The 17,071-nt window shown below is 41.6% G+C and overlaps 1 protein-coding gene across 3 annotated transcripts in view; it reads left to right on the plus strand.

Annotated features, from left to right (window-relative positions):
* MRAP2 (melanocortin 2 receptor accessory protein 2) overlaps nt 1-17,071 on the plus strand; it is a 55,141-nt gene that overhangs the window by 32,671 nt on the left and 5,399 nt on the right. For 2 of the 3 annotated variants that reach the window (XM_040474079.1, XM_040474078.1), the window contains one exon: nt 3,946-4,045. The exons of the other annotated variant lie outside the window; for it this stretch is intronic. In XM_040474079.1, coding sequence (XP_040330013.1) covers nt 3,946-4,045 — 100 coding nt within the window. The remainder of the gene's footprint in view (nt 1-3,945; nt 4,046-17,071) is intronic. 3 annotated transcript variants of the gene reach the window in all.

The raw sequence follows: 17,071 nt of genomic DNA on the forward strand, positions 1-17,071 counted from the left end.
GAGAGGAGAAGAACTGGAAATCATATGTACAGACAAATCTCTTAAGAATTTTGCTATAAAGGGAAGGAGAGAAATAGGACATTTAGAAAAAAAGCCTATGAGTCAGTAGGCTCCTAGGACCCATTTAAGTGGACCATTTGAGCTGTTGTGTTGAGCAACAACTGAAGGAGCATCCTCTTATTCTGAGCCATCAGTGGAGACCATATTCCATGCTTTTTTTCAATGCCAACTTGCAGATAATGCCAGCCACGTGCATGGATGAGTTAGCAAGAAGCCAGGTCATCAAGATGAGAAGCAGAGCTAGAGCTTGTGAATGCTTAGGCTACAACTTGTCATTGGGAGCACAAAGCAAGTTGTGGAACACCACTGTGAACTCCTTTCCAGGAATTCCCAACAGAAAATTGACCCTAATGCATTAAAGCCAGAAGCAGCATGAGGACAGTGCTGGCTCTCATATCCTGAACACTCTCTTTCAAATTAAGTATGAATCCTTGTTTTTCATACAACCATGAGTTGGAAAGGTCACAGTTTATTCTTAGGTGGTGGAGAGGAGGGTATTGGGATGGGGTAGTTGTTCTAGTCCTACCCGGGAGTAGAAAAGATAATCATGGAGAAAAATGATCACACCAGTGAAAAACATGTCATCATCAGCCTTCAGCTCTGTTTCATTCCATTCATTAATGGTCAGGTTGAAGGGAAGTTATTTTATTATGACACATTCCGTTTAGAATTTCCCTTGGCAATTTTCTCTACCCTTTTACCGTAATGATCTCTAAATAGTTCTGGTTCTAGACAGGACAAAAGTGACTGCTGGGCTCTGTTGAAAACACCTTTGGAAGGTTTCTCTTGGCTTCTTTAACCAACTGGCTGCATTGGAGCTTTACTCTATATAAACCTTTATTTTGAATCCTTTTTAGAAAAGGGTGCTCTGGAGAAGGCCAGAGGCTCTGTTTTCCCTGCCATGCCCATGCCCATGAAACTTGGCATATAAATAAAACTGTAAGAGAGTTTGGATATTCCTAGAATGATATGGGGATCTCTGATGTCCTCTGAAAGGGGTTCAGGGTAAGAAAGTACCGTTGGGTCAAGTCATGTGACAGAGAACAAGGTAAAGGAAAATTAATGGGAATAATTAGAGGAAGCAAAATTCCATTTGAAGGGGAATGTGAATAAACAGAACCATTTAAAGCATATTGTGATAGGAAATGTAGATGGCATGTTATTAAGGAAGTGTTTGGAAATGCTGTTTGATCACTAGGATTCTCAATTTCCAGCCACAGCCCTGCTCCTCCCTAGTCTGCTCCCTCAGGACTTCAAGGGAGGGCCATGACCTTCTCATGTCCCACATTATTGCTGCTTTTTGATCAACTCACTGGGCCACTAGAAGGGCAGAGAGAAGGAACTAGGCTGGGTTGAAGGCACTCCTCCTCCACCTCTGCCCACCCTGGGCTAGAGAAGTGAAGTACTTACTGATGGGGATCCAGCCATTGTTTCCAATGTGAAAGCTGTCCTAATGAGAACACCTTCCAATGTGAATCAGCATGACTAGGTTAAACTCTTAACTGAGAACTTCAACATAACTCTGGTGTGACCTTTTAGAATTTGCCTTTGGTATCCAGGCAATTGATGAGGTACAGCATGCTGAACCGTCATTACCTGTACGGTGGTGCTTCATAGGCTGTGCCCCCACAATTGATATATTATTGTTGCATTTGGTTGTACTTGCATACATGTATTTTTTGGTACTTGTCCTTTTGTCTTTTTTAGACTTCATTTCCACTACATTATAAGGCAAAGTCTACAATTTCTATTTCTTTGGCACTCTTAATTCAAGGAAAGATTATATTAGTTTTGTATCCAGAGTGTTGAATAAACATTGTTGAACAAAAGTTAACCTCTCAGCAATCCTATACATGGAATGAAATATGAATTATTCGGAGTAAATTGCTAATCTGATTTCTTCACTTTAGAAAAAGGGTTATACACACATAATTTAATTAGTTTTTTTAATGTTTATTTTTGAGAGAGAGAGAGAGAGAGAGAGAAGGGAAGGGCCAGAGAAAAAGGAACACACAGAATCTGAAGCAGGCTCCAGGCTCTAAGCTGTCAGTACAGAGCCTGATGCGGGGCTCAAACTCACGAACTGTGAGATCATGACCTGAGCCGAAGTCGGACGCTTAACCGACTGAGCCACCCAGGCGCCCCCACATAATTTAATTAGAATGATGGTTTACATTTAAACACATTTAATGTATAAGTGCCAACCATTTATTTAAAATTTTTTTTGTTTATTTTTGAGAGAGAGAGACAGACAGATAGAGTGCGAGCAGTGGAGGGGCAGAGAGAGAAGGTGACACAGAATCCAAAGCAGGCTCCAGGCTCTGATTGTCAGCACAGAGCCCAACGTGGGGCTCAAACTCACAGACTGTGAGATCATGACCTGCACCGAAGTCAGATGCTTAACCCACTGAGCCACTCAGGCACCCCCCTCAATCATTTATTTATTTATTTTTTTTTTAAATTTTTTTTCCCACGTTTATTTATTTTTGGGACAGAGAGAGACAGAGCATGAACGGGGGAGGAGCAGAGAGAGAGGGAGAAACAGAATCGGAAACAGGCTCCAGGCTCTGAGCCATCAGCCCAGAGCCTGACGCGGGGCTCGAACTCACGGACCGCGAGATCGTGACCCGGCTGAAGTCGGACGCTTAACCGACTGCACCACCCAGGCCCCCCTCAATCATTTATTTAAAAAAATATTTCTAAGCATCCTTACCATAATCTCACGTAGGTAAACTTCTTAGAATAGATCAGAAAATGAAAAATAACTTAACTCCGGTGCTTCCCCCAGATTTGAGACTCTATTATGTGTATGTCAGTTTGTGTAGACAATCCAGTCTCATCCTTGTCCTAAAGATACTTGTGACTATTACCCAAGATAGGATCAAGCAAGGGCCCACTGTATAGAAGCACAAATGTCACAGGGTTCAAAGGAGGGAGAAAACACATCAGTTAGGGAAGTTAGTCCAGACTTTGTGAAGGGGATGATGTAAGGAATGGGCCTCAAAGGATGGATACACTTTCATTAGCTCTATGTTGGGGAAAGTTGTTCCAGCCAGGTGATGGTAAGAGCTCCTGAAAAGGTGTGTGTCTTCAGAAGTTATGGCTAAGAGTTAAGGTAAATACAGGGACACAATGTCCCCTAGTCTAATTGGAAACATGGGGTTTAAAGTAGGGGTAAATGAAAAAATTGATGATAATTTTAACAGTAATAGCTGACAAATATGGGGTACCTTTTTCTCAGATGTCAGATACCATATAAAGTGCTGTATACATGGAATCTCTTTTAATTTGGAAAAGGTCAGATCCATTTTTGCCGAAGAGTTTTTTATAAAAGGGAAATATTATCAGAGCTGCCGTAAAGTAGCTTCTTACAGAGATGAGGCAGAAGGAAAGGTAGAAGACAGGGAGAGCAACTGGGAGGCAATTCGTATGTTCTCCTCAAGAAGTAATAAGGACTTGAATTATTCCAACATGAATGTAAGTGAAAATACAAAATGGGTTGGTTTGAATCAGAATTCATTTGAAATTTCATATTGCAGTCTCTGCTAAAAGCAATATTTTCTAACTCAGGACACTTTAGTGGAATCATAAGGACCTAGATGGTTCACCTTCTGGCCTGGATTCCTTCACTAAGATCTGGAAACCAAGAGTCAGTAAGGCCAAAGTCTCTTAGTGTTATCTGAGACAGAAACCCAGGGGCATGTGGACTCTTCCCTCTCCCTCATTCTCTGTATCTTATTTGTCCCCAGTTGACTAATGGGTCAAGATTATCTTATCAGATTGTTGACTTCTTCTCTTATTTCATGTACCAGAAAGCTCAGTTTCCTCAAATGGTCAAGTTTTAAGCTGCTGTGAAATACTAATCCCAGTATTAACTGTTTACAGATTCCATTGTGATTGGATTTTGGGTTGGTCTTGCTGTCTTCGTGATTTTCATGTTTTTTGTGCTGACTTTGCTGACCAAGACGGGAGCTCCACACCAAGAGTAAGTTTGGGCCATTCCTAAATGTCACTAAGCCCCATGGGGAACTAAATAGATGGATGTGATATCTGGGGCTGGGGTTGCTTCCAGTGGTGGAAAAAAAGAGGCTAGTTATGGATTTGCTGCCTGAACTCAGCTGCCTTTGAGTGAGACCCATCTTCCTCCTGGCACTTTGCCTCTTGCCTCTGTGGTTTTCAAGTGGACCCTCGTGAACCTAGGTTTCATGGTCCTTTCTTAAAGCATTAAAGCTGCTTCCAGGCCTGATTTTTATTTTGAAATATTTACTAATTAGGATGTATTTTCTCCTTACTCCCAAAAGAATTTAGATGTCTTGCGAGACCAAAGACAGTGAAGAAAGAAAGAAAGAAAGAGAGAGAGAGAGAGAGAGAGAGAAAGAAAGAAAGAAAGAAAGAAAATAGCAAAATCAGATGAAAACCAGTTTTATTTTTTTTTATTTTATTTTTTTTTAAATTTTTTTTTCAACGTTTATTTATTTTTGGGACAGAGAGAGACAGAGCATGAACAGGGGAGGGGCAGAGAGAGAGAGGGAGACACAGAATCGGAAACAGGCTCCAGGCTCTGAGCCATCAGCCCAGAGCCCGACGCGGGGCTCGAACTCACGGACCGTGAGATCGTGACCTGGCTGAAGTCAGACGCTTAACCGACTGCGCCACCCAGGCGCCCCTGAAAACCAGTTTTAAAAGCGTATCATGGAGCATAGAAATAGTTATTACTGGGTACTTAAATGAATTAATTATTGACAATAAACACTGAGTTCAACACTGAGCTTCCTTGAAACTAGGATAAAAAGAGAAACCCTAAGGATTATGTAATTCTCATGGCAGGATAAAGAACATTTGAGTTGGGCTTTGGATTTATGGAGGAAATTATGACACGGTGGTTAAAGAACACTGAGTAACATCAGAAGGTATTTTCTCAGTTATAGGTTGCAAAAAACTCAGAAATGTTCTAGAGGATTTTTGTTGTCCCAACTCTTCAAACAAAAGGAAAAATAACATGTTGAATCCCTTTTTAGTTAGTCCCAGCCAGCAGAAATAGCACACTCAAATTAGGTAATTAGATGTGCTTTTGATGAAGGGACTATCCACAGGTTGTGGCCAGATGGGAGGATAACCCTACAGGATATTACAGGACCTCCAGGCTAGTAACACTGAGGAGTAGTTTCCACCCTAGATCTGAAGGGGACCCAGGAGTCCTGTGGCCAAAAGGAGCTGTGACTTTGAGTTGAGGGACACAACTAGCCCATGTGACCTCTCAGGGAGGGAGCCTCAAATTAAATACCAAGACCCTATTTTCCTCTCTCCTTCCCACCTCGCACCAGATCTCCATTGGATGATCACAGTAGCACAACCAGCAGCCAGTCTCCATCAGAGGTCAGCTTTCTAGGGCACAGAGCACAGAGCAGCATGGGGAATGATGGAGAGCCACCTGGGAGAATAAATCGAAGAAATTTAGCACAAATCTGAACATTTCACATTTGGTAGCTCACTTCATCCTCATAGCCTGGTGACAGGATTCTCATTGTTATATTTCATTACACACTCTCCAGCGTCTGTTCACTCTTCTGCCTGCACTTGCGCTGTAACAAATGCCTGGCTAAAGAGAACAGTTCTGCCCTTCACTTAGCTATTTTCAGACATTAAGGTGTAGAAAAAAATTAAGCAGTGTTTAAATGAAAGGAAAATACCATTTTATTGAAGCATATGGAGACATATGGTTGAAAATCTCTTTAACAGCCATTAAAAAGACATGGACCTTTGGGGTGCAAGGGTGGCTCAGCTGGTTAAGAGTCTGATTCTTGATCTCAGCTTGGATCTTGATCTCAGGGTCGTGAGTTCAGGCTCCATGTTGGGCTCTGTGTTGGGCATGAAGCCTACTTAAAAAAATTAAATAAAAAGACCTGGATCTTTGCTTTCTTCCATGTCCTTATAAAAATCTGTACATGCCTTTGCTTCTATTATATTGGTCCAAGGAATTTGAAGATATAGTGCAGGTTGCAACAGTAGTAAGAAAAGCTGAGGATTAATTCAGATTAGGGAACATCTCATAGAGTGGTCAGGGAATAACAACGCTATTATCTTCCTTTTCTTCAGAGTCCTTCCTTTTCGAAGGACTATTGGGATGTGTTTGTTTAATATAGGATGCAGGTGATCTTTATGGTTGAGAACACCCTAACCCCAAATAAAACGTGACTTCATGTAATGATTAATTTTATGTGTCAAGGCCGTGATACCTAGATATTTGGTCAAATGTTATTCTAAGTTGTGTGTGTTTGTGTGTGTGTGTTTAATGAGATAACATTTTATCCCATTTTTTTAAATGAGTTAACATTTAAGTCCATAAACTCTGAGCAAAGCAGATCATCCTCCATAAAATTAGTGGCTTCATCCAATCATTGGAAGGCCTTCCTTGAAAGAGAATGACCTCCCTCAAGCAGAAAGAAATCCTGGCAGAAGGCTGCCTTCTGACTCAAACTGTAACTTCCCTGGGGCTCCAGCCTGTCAGCCTACCCTTCACATTTTAGACTTGCTAAAGTCACAGTCACATGAACCACAGTCACATGAACCAATTCCTTAAAATAAATCGGTCTCTCTCTGAGTAGTTGGATCGGCAGACAGACAGAATACATCTCTCTCTCTCAGTAGTTAGCCACACACACACACACACACACACACACACACACACACACATGCACGCGCCTGTTGTTTTTCTTTCTTTGGAGTCCTGGCTGATACATTTCCTTAATATGTCGTGGTGACCCTGGGTAGCTGAGACTTGCATTTCCAATCTTTCAGTTGGCAGTTCAGTCCTATTGCTACATGGTTTTTCTTTTGATGGTGGTTCTGAATAATCTCAATCGAAGAACAAGGGTCATTGTAACTCTATGCTTTTAATGAGGTTAAGGAGAAAGTCTAACCTACTTTTGCTTTAATAAAATAATGGACCAGCCCTCAGGGCCACATTTGAAATGCTTTTTTGAGTCTGAGGTAGTATAAGATCTGGCATTTGGTTGCAGTATATCATAATAGAAAACTGAAAGAAGCAGACATGGGGCAAAAATCCCTAAATTGATCAGTTAAAAAGGCTTTTAGATCTTAGTAATGTTGACGTTTATTTGGCAGAAATCTTCTCTAAAGGAGACATTATTTTTTCCACCCAGTCAACTTTAATATAAAACAACCAATTTAAGCTTGCCTGTGTGATAATTAGGCATGGAGGAAAGAATGATAAATCATTGAAAATAATGAGCTTTTTTTTTTTTTTAATGTTTACCATATGCTGGGGTCTACTAATCACTTTATATGTATAATTTCACTAAGTCCTCACAGGAAGATGAAGTAAATCCTGTAAGTGTTCCAACTGTACAGATGAGAGAAATGGATCATTTGTCTGAGGTCCTACAGGTAAAAACAACTCTTGGCCCTGGCCTCAAACTAAAGCCTCTTTGACTCTGAAGCTCCTGTTACTAACCACTACATTAAATGATCTCATATCTGTAATTTTTAATCTCTTCCTTCTATTGAACCAAAGATACTAGCAATCAGATTTGCTTTCTTCTAGCACATACTGGGCTATGCATGGGCTTTAGAGTCAAACAGTTCCAGATTTACCTACTGAGACTTTGTGCTGAATTCTTAACCTCTTTTTGCTTGAGGTTCCTCATTTGTACAAATAAAATAGTATCTGTCTCCTAGCATTATTGTAAAGATTAAATGAGCTAATGCCTATGGAACTTCTGGATTCACAGTGGTACTCAGTGACTCTTACTCCATCCCTGGGGTGCTGGTAGAGGTCCTGCTGAGAGCTGGGAGTCTAAGTGAACAGTAGGAGGCAGAAGAAAAAGAAACCCATCCTCCCATGGGACATCCAGGCCCTAAGCATTCACGTTTTATTTGCACTTGCCAATATTCCACTCCAGCCTCACTTTGAGTATGTCTCTCAAACAGTGAGATGATTTTAGAAAGGAGACTAAGTAGAGAATCTTGGTGTTGGGTTGGAAGGACTGACATGTCTGAATTCTGACTGCTTTATATAGCAGGCTCTCTGGATAATTGGTCACAGAGAACAGTTATTTCCTCAAGTAGGTATCAGGCAACATCCTTTTGGAATATGACTCTGTCACTCTGGGTAAGATACCTGATCTTATCCAAAGGATACAAAAATGCTGATTTGAAAGGGCACATTCACTCCAATGTTTATAGCAGCCTATCAACAATAGCCAAATTAGGGAAAGAGCCCACATGTCCATCAACTGATGAATGAATAAAGAAGATGTGGTGTATATATGTATTGGAATACTACGTGGTGATCAAAAAGAATGACATCTTGCCATTTGCAACAACATGGATGGAACTAGAGTGTATTATGCTAAGTGAAATAAGTCAGTCAGAGAAAGACAAATATCATGTGATTTCACTCATATGTGGGATTTAAGAAACAAAACAGATGAACATAGGGGAAGGAAAGGAAAAATAAAATAGATAAAAACAGAGAGGGAGGCAAACCATAAGAGACTCTTAAATACAGAGAACAAACTGAGGGCTGCTGGAGGGGATGTGGGTGGGGGCATGGGCTAAATGGATGATGGACATTAAGGAAGGCACAGGATGTTATATGTGAGTGTTGAAAAACTAAATTCTACTCCTGAAACCAATACTACACTGTATGTTAACCAACTTGAATCTAAATAAAAAACAACAAGAACAAGAACAGCAACAAAGGTACCTGATCAAGTCTGCGAGCTCATAATGCACTAGTGCTGAGTCTACTGCTTAATTCTATCTTTTTCTCCGTGGAGGTGTTTCAGGGAAGGATCTCATTATCGCTGGCACATGCAAAGCATGTGTGCCTCTCTGAAAGTAGAGACACACAAAGATGGCAGATACCACAACCCGCGGCTCTACTCCTTGTGCCATGCCCACAACAGACATCACGAATCGGCGGTGCTATCTACCTGCATAGCCAAGACTTAGCCTCAGAATTGTTTTCAAAACACGATTTTAGGCATCCATCAGGAATCGATCACAATTTAGCCGAGAGAGTATATGTAATTGCCATCCCCGGTTGGACCTTCACTTAACAATGTTCGATGGTAGGAGTTGAGATCATTCACTACACTGAGCCAGTGACATCACAATAAAATGGGCAAGTTTCTTCCCCCTGAAGACTTCAAACTGGGATCATATTAGCCTAAGAACTTCAATTCTGGAGTCACTGACCTTTCAATGGCTTTTGTGAAGAGAGGGATCGTGTAATAACCAGATGAGTTTATGAGACAGTAACGAACAACTCCTCAAATCTTAGTATGACACAACACAAGTTTATTTCTTACTCAAGCTCCGTGTTTGACGTGGGTGGACAGAAGCTTCTCCTCTTAGGTCTGCACTGTCTCCAACACGCAGCCTTCTGGGTTACTGTAACGGGGAGAGCACCTGTGGAGATCTCAAGCCTGCCCTTCTGTTCTTCAGCCAGGAAGTGGCACACATCCCTTCCTCTCCCAGCTCATTGGCCAGAACTAGCCACACCCCCTGACTGCCAAGGCCGAGAAGGGTAATCTGTGTGCCCAGAAGAAGAGAACCAGATACTGGCGAACGCAAGTAAAGTATACTGCAGAGGGAGAAAGACTATTATAAAGCTGACATCACCTTTCCTAAAAGCTTTTAGGCCCAGGAAACAGCTTTAATGGGGATTATTTTCCTCCTGGAATATTCGCTATTGTGTGTGTAGGGAAAAAACCTTCTTACCTGGATCCTTTATGGACAATGAAGATAAAAGAACCATTTCCCCCTGCTTTCTCAGCTAAGGAGCCATTTACTCTGGCTGTCTTGTGAAAGCATTATAGCCCCATTATCATAAATCTGCCAGAGAGAGAGCAACAGGAAAGCCTTGGATCACATTTTTATGTTGAATGTTTTGAACTTCCCCCCAAAACTATCAAACTCCAGGTATCATATGTCTCAAATACCCTCCTTTTGTAGCCTTGGCTAAGTGCATCTTGTCCGAGTGGGGATGTACTTTTAGGCCTGAGTGCAGAATTGCTCATGACCTTATAAAAATGGAAATTACATTTTACTTTGAGTTGCAATTTACCTGAATATGGCACTCACTAAAGGATAGGTATAGTACATCTAAAAGCTAATAGCAAGAAATGTCAGTGCTTAAGGTTTCTGATAATGACCAAGGCCACAGAAACTAGCTGGCAAACTGCAGACATAGTGAGTGGTTCTTGAAGAAATGCTGACATTTTGAGAGGTCTACCACTATCAACAGGTAGAAAATATGACTATTTTATGTATCAGATTCAATTTATACCCCCCTTTTCCAGGAGTCACTTTTAATTTCCCATCAGTGAAGCCATGGCTTGCCCAGGACTGCACTGAGGGTTGTTCTAATGTAGTAAACTCTTCGTACCCCAGAGAGACTGACACCTTCCTGGTAAGTGAGAACTAGCAACTAAAGCCACCAAAGGCACTGCCACAAACAGACAGAAGGGTTGGGTTGCCACCTCTAGGCCTTGTTACATGACATGAAGCTTTTAGCACAGGCTGTGGCTCCATAAATATTAGTGGTTATTATTATTTTCTCAGTAGTTGTAGTCACAGAGGTTTAACTCTTAGTGGGTCTTTGTTTAGCCTAACACATCTCTAAAGGACCACTGGAAATGACTTCTAGAAGTACAGGTGCCTACAGGCTGAACTGCCCACCACTTTTCATGAGTAGGGCGAACCTGAAGACAATCGTGGACGTACTAAGACTCAGCACACCAGCAGGCACTTCGTTTGCAAAACATTGCGATAAATCTGAAAAATCTCTGGAGGAATAACCCAGAGAGTTACAGATGTTTTCCTTCTCCAATGGAGGTGGGAGGGGTCTGTCCTCCTGACCTGATTTGTCTCTTGGGTCACAGAAGAAGGGTTCGAGAGGTCTACCACTATCAACAATGCTATACACTGGGGGTGGCTAAGCTTTTCATGGGAACCAGGGCTTTGGACCACCAGCAGATACAGCTGTTCAGTGCGCTCATTGAGGGTCTGATGACTGCAAGGCCCTTTGGGAGATGCAAGGATGAACATAATCCAGCACCACAGTGCATAGGAAGAAACGGGCCATACACAAATAACTCTGACACGAGGCAGGAAGGGATGCATCTTGTAAGAAAAGGTCAGTGAAATACAGCAGGAGAACAGAGAAGGGATAGATTCCTTCTCATTGCAAGATCAGACAGTCTCCCTAGAGGCAGTAACATTTGCATTGGACAGTGAAGAAGGTATTTGACTTTGACAGATAGAGAAGCATGGAAGGGCCCATCAGGAAGAAGGAACAGTACAAGCCTAAGAGAGGGACAGTCCTGAGTGCGTTTGGTGCCATGTGGCTGGACCATAGGATTAGCAAGGGGACTGGTGGGAGAGCACACCAGAATGCCCAGCTGATGTAGGGGTGGGGGGTCTGAGCTATCAGGCAGAGAGTCTGGGGATTCAGTGAAGGTTTGTGAGCAGGGGAGTGTCATGGGAGTAATGACAATCAGTGCAGGTGCCAGAGGACTGCAAGTTAGAGGCTGTCTGTTCGGGTACAGAATATTCCACAGGTACAGAAAATACACGACACAACCCATGGTAAGAAGAAGAAAAAAAAAAACAGGAATAAGAACAGTCTGATCAGTCTTTTTATTCTGACTGGGGGATTTCAGTAATGTTGCAACAAATAGATTAAGTCCCAGTTGTATTTCTCTTATTTTTTAATTTTTTTAAATGTTTATTTATTTTTGAAACAGAGCACAAGTGGGGGAGGGACAGAGAGAGAGGGAGACACAGAATCTGAAGCAGGCTCCAGGCTCCAAGCTGTCAGCACAGAGCCCAGTGTGGGGATCGAACTCACTAACCACCAGATTATGACCTGAGCTGAAGTCAGACACTTAACCAACGGAGCCATCCAGGCGACCCGCCAATTGCATTTCTTTAAAAAAAATTTTTTTTTTATGTTTTATTTATTTTTGAGAGAGATGGAGACAGAATGTGAGTGGGTTAGGGGCAGAGAGAGAGGGAAACAGAATCTGAAGCAGGTTCCAGGCTCCAAGCTGTCAGCACAGAACCCGACATGGGGCTCTAACTCCAGAGCTGTGAGATCATGACCTCAGCTGAAATCAGATACTTAACCAACTGAGCCACCCAGGCGCCCCCCCCCCCCGCCCCCACCCCAGCCAATTGCATTTCTTAAAACAAGATGAAAATGAGGAATATAAGGTTTTTTTAAGTTTATTTTGTGTGTGTGTGTGTGTGTGAGAGAGAGAGAGAGAGAGAGAGCGCACACGAACGGGGGAAGGGCAGAGAGAGGAGAGAGAATCCCAAGCAGGCTCTGTGTTGACTACGTAGGACTCAAACTCACAAACTGTGAGATCATGACTTGAGCTGAAACCGGGAGTCAAACACTTACCTGACTGAGCCACTCTGGCATACTGGAATACAAATTCTTAAAACAAATAAATGAAATAACTGATTACAAGGTTCAATTTCCTCTCAAACTCTTGTAATTTTTAAAAAGTTAGGATGACACAGGAGGCCTTCTCTTGAGCACAGTAGCTAGATCATCAATTTCATAATGACAAGATCTAGAATGTAACAAAAACAATTTAAAATGCTAAAATTATTGATGATTCTAAATTTGGTGGCAAACTGTCTTCGTTTGTTCAGGCTGCTATAGCAGAGTATCATAGGATAGAAAGCTTGTAAATAATAGAAATCTATTTCCTACAGTTTTTGAAGGCTGAGAAGTTGAAGATCCAGGTGCTAGCAGATTTGGTAAACTTAGTAAATTTGGTAAACCATAGATTTGGTAAATCATAGATGGCATAGATTTGGTAAATCATAGATGGCAAACTTTTCACTGTGTCTTCATATGAAGGAGGGCGCAAGGGATCTTCCTGGGGCCTCTTTTACAAGGGCATATTCCCATTCATTAAGGTTAAGTATTCTTTTCCAAAGGCCCCACCTCCTAATACCATCTCAAGAGGGAGTAGATTTCAACACAGCAATTTTGGAGGGACACAGACATTTAACCTATAGCACAATATTCTTCAGTATTCTCTCCTTTCCTCATGATAACTTATAACATGGTATTAATTGCCAGACCAGTCAACATCTCAAAGCTTCTCATTCTTTCAGTGTTTCAGTTTTTGAAGCTTCTGGCTTCTGGCTTTAACTGTAATTTTAATCAAGGTAGAATTTAAGATGTTTGGTCCTTGTAGTTTTTAATTTTCCCAAGTGTAACCAAAGCTGTAGAAGAACAAGTTGACTTTAAACTCTTTTAACTGATCTAAAAGGTGCCATTGAGCATTGTTTTTCCCTATGCAGCTGAATTTGAGAGAATGAGAAAGTTGAAACTTGCTGTCTTCTCTTTTTCATGGGAGCATTACAACCCACAGAGCGGTACCCAGGCCATCTACAGGCTGGAAAGGCATCCTTAACAATACGGCATGTGTTTCTTTCCTAAAAACTAAATTAAGACAACATCCAAGGGCACCTGGGTGGCTCAGTCGGTTGAGCATCCAACTCTTGATTTCAGCTCAGATCATGATCCCAGGATCATGAGATTGAGCCCCACCTCAGGCTCCATGCTGAACGTGGAGCCTGCTTGAGAGTCTCTCACTCTCCTTCTGCCCCTCTCCCACACTCACTTACTTCTCTCTCTCAAATAAATAAATTTTTAAAAAGACCACATCTGGCTGCAAACTTCCCATGCCTAATTGGTGAGAATCCTTTGATATTCACTGCATTAAATAAATAAAAGTATTTTTGGTTGTTACTCATTAGGGCTATGCTGTTTTAAAAAATGGGTAGCCACTGAGGGGCAGTATTTTCACTGGCTTTCCTTGAAGCCATTCTTACAAATAAGTGGCAGGAAATCTTCCCCATGGAACTTGAGCCCTGCAGCCTCCAAGGCTGGCCAGTTGTAGAAAGTACAAGATGCCCTTTTAGTAACTCTACGGTATATGAGTTCCAAGGACCTATGTGAGAGGCACCATGGAAGAGTATGGAACAGAGCTTGAGGATGTGGAGAGCATTGTGGGGGGCAGAGGTAGGCTGTTTCCTTGTACCGAAAGTAGGTGCAGGGCAGACCTGGGGGATACTAGTTTGCTGGGCCTCCTGTATCTCTCAGGATCTATTAATGGACCATCCCTTATTATTTTTTTTTAATTTTCTTCTAAATGTTTATTTATTTTTTTTGAGAGAGAGAGAGACAGAGACAGAGACAGAGAGCAAGTGGGGAAAGGGTAGAGAGAGACAGAGAGAAAGAGAGAGAGAGAGAAGGGAGGGAGACACAGAATCTGAAGCAGGCTCCAGGCTCTCAGCAGTCAGCACAGAGCCCGTCACGGACTTGAACCCACAAACCATGGGATCATGACCTGAGCTGAAGTCAGACACTTAACTGACTGAGCCACCCAGGTGCCCGCCGATAGACCATCCCTTATTAAGGCTCTCTTGCTCTTACTTTTTTACCTTATTTGGGTATGCTGCCCTTGAATTAATTTCTGACCTTGTAGAAACTATAGAAGAGGCTGCCTGCCAAGCCAAGGGTTGATTTAGTTTCAAGATCTCTTCATCATTAAGTCATTTAAGAGAAATTTATTGAGCAGCTATTATATGCCCAGTACTGTGCTAAGTATTAGGAAATAGGCAAGAAACACATGATACCTGCCTTCAAGAGATGATAATGTTAATGAGGGTGCCAGATAAGAAAAGAGTATAATACAGAGTGAGAAGACAGATGGAGAGAAGCACCCAGTCTTCCAGGAGAACATTCTAACTCAGACTGGAGGACTCAGGGAAGACTTCTAGCAGGAGGTGACACAAGACATAATTCATGAAGAGCCAAGAGGTGATAGGTGGGTTCCAGTTCCAGTAATGGCACTCACTTCCTGACTAAGCTTAATCATTTCTAGCTTTTGACTGAAAGTGAGAGATTTGTAACTCTTCCTTTCACTTGAACACTTAGGGCCATTATAGGGTTATTAACTGGCATAATTTCAATATTGCTATGTCTCAGGAAATAGGGAGACCCAAGGAGAGGAAGAGAGATGAGATGGGGAGTGGCTGGTCAGTGAAGCAGTCAGAACACACAAAGCATTTATTGTTTGCCGTCCTGTGAGGCCACAGTTGGTGGTGCCCCCAAAACAATTAAGAGATAGACATTAAAGATTAATGGTTGCAGATCACCATAACAAATATAATAATAATGCAAACATTTGAACTATTGTGAGAATTACTGAAATGTGACACAGAGACACAAAGTGGGCAAATGCTGTTGGAAAAATGATACTAATAGACTCACCAGATACGGTGTTCCATAAACCTTCAATTTGTTAAAAAAAAACAAAACAACGCAGTGTCTGTGAACTTGCAAATAAAGCAAAGGGCAATAAAATGAAGTATGCCTGTATTCTACTTTTTTGATGCTATTGTGAATGGATTTTTTTTCTTATTGTCTATGACTATGTCTAAGGTCGACTGAAAGGAAGGTCTCTTAACAGTGCTGGGTCAAAAGGATAAACAAAGGGGTGCCTGGGTGGCTTAGTCGGTTAAGCGTCCAACTTCGGCTCAGGTCATGATCTCATGGTTTGTGGGTTTGAGCCCCGCATCGGGCTCTGTGCTGACAGCCCAGAGCCTGGAGCCTGTTTCGGATTCTGTGTCTCCCTGTCTCTCTGCCCTTCTCCCACTCACGCTCTGTCTCTGTGTCTCAAAAATAAATAAACATTAAAAAAAAATTTTAAAAAAGGATAAACAAAGGAATCTTGACCCCTATTTCAACATGGTTCATATACCCACAGTAAAAGCTCCTAGAACAACTCTGTCCAAGAGCAGTTTTGTGATAATGCAACTGTTCTCTGTGATGTCCATGCAGGTAAACCCTGGCCATAAGTAGCTCTTAAGCACTTGAAATGGGAGTAATAGAACAGAGATTCTGATTTTTTTTTAAATTCTACATAATTTAAATTTAAATAGCCACCTGTGGCTAATGGCTATTATATTGGACAGCATAGTTCTAGAAGAAAGCATGGGAGAATATTTTCATGAATTTAGGGTAGGCAATTATTTCTTAGAGATGATATAAAAAAACATAATGTAAAATTTTAAAAGTTGATAACTTGAACTTGACTGAAATTTAAAGCTTCCACTCATCAAAAGACACCTTCAAAAATACTTATTTTGGAAGAGAGAGAGAGAGAGAGAAAACACCCATGGGATGGGCAGAGAGAGAGGGAGAGAGAGAATCCCAATCAGGATCTGTGGTGTCAGCACAGAGCCTGATATGGGGCTTGATCTCACGAAATGTGAGATCATGACCTGAACTGAAATCAAGAGTTGGATGCTTAACTGACTGAGCCACCCAGGCACCCCTCAAAAGACATCCTAAGAAAATGAAAATGTATATCACAGATCAAGAGAAAATGTTTACAATGCATTTGACAAACAGCTTGTATTCAAAATATATTACAAAACTGTCACAAATCAATAACAAAAATAACCCAATTTTTAAAATGTGCAAAAGAGTCATACAGAAACTTCACAAAAGAAGATAAACCAATAACCAATAAGCACATGCAAAGGTATTCAACATGACTAGACATCAGAGACATGCCCATTAAAATCACAACGAGATGCCATTTCCCTCCCACTAGCATGACTAACATTGAAAAGACCGACAACACCAAATGTCGACAAGGATGGGGAGTAACTGGAACTCTGATACTTTGTGGTGAGGTTGTAAAATGCCACAACTACGTTGGAAAAGTGCAGTTTCTTATCATGTTAAGCACGTGTCTACTCTGTGACCCAGGAATTCTACTCTTAGGTATTTACTCAAGAGCAATAAAAACATGTATCTACAAAGAGACTACTTAAGAGTGTTCATAGTGGGGTACCTGGGTGGCTCCGTCCGCTGACCTTCCGACTTCAGCTCAGATCATGATCTCATAGCTGTGAGTTTAAGCCCCATGTTGGGCTCTGTGCTGAC

Source organism: Herpailurus yagouaroundi, unplaced genomic scaffold (assembly GCF_014898765.1).
Source record: "Herpailurus yagouaroundi ecotype Mexico unplaced genomic scaffold, PumYag 139, whole genome shotgun sequence".
Classification (NCBI taxonomy): domain Eukaryota; kingdom Metazoa; phylum Chordata; class Mammalia; order Carnivora; family Felidae; genus Herpailurus; species Herpailurus yagouaroundi.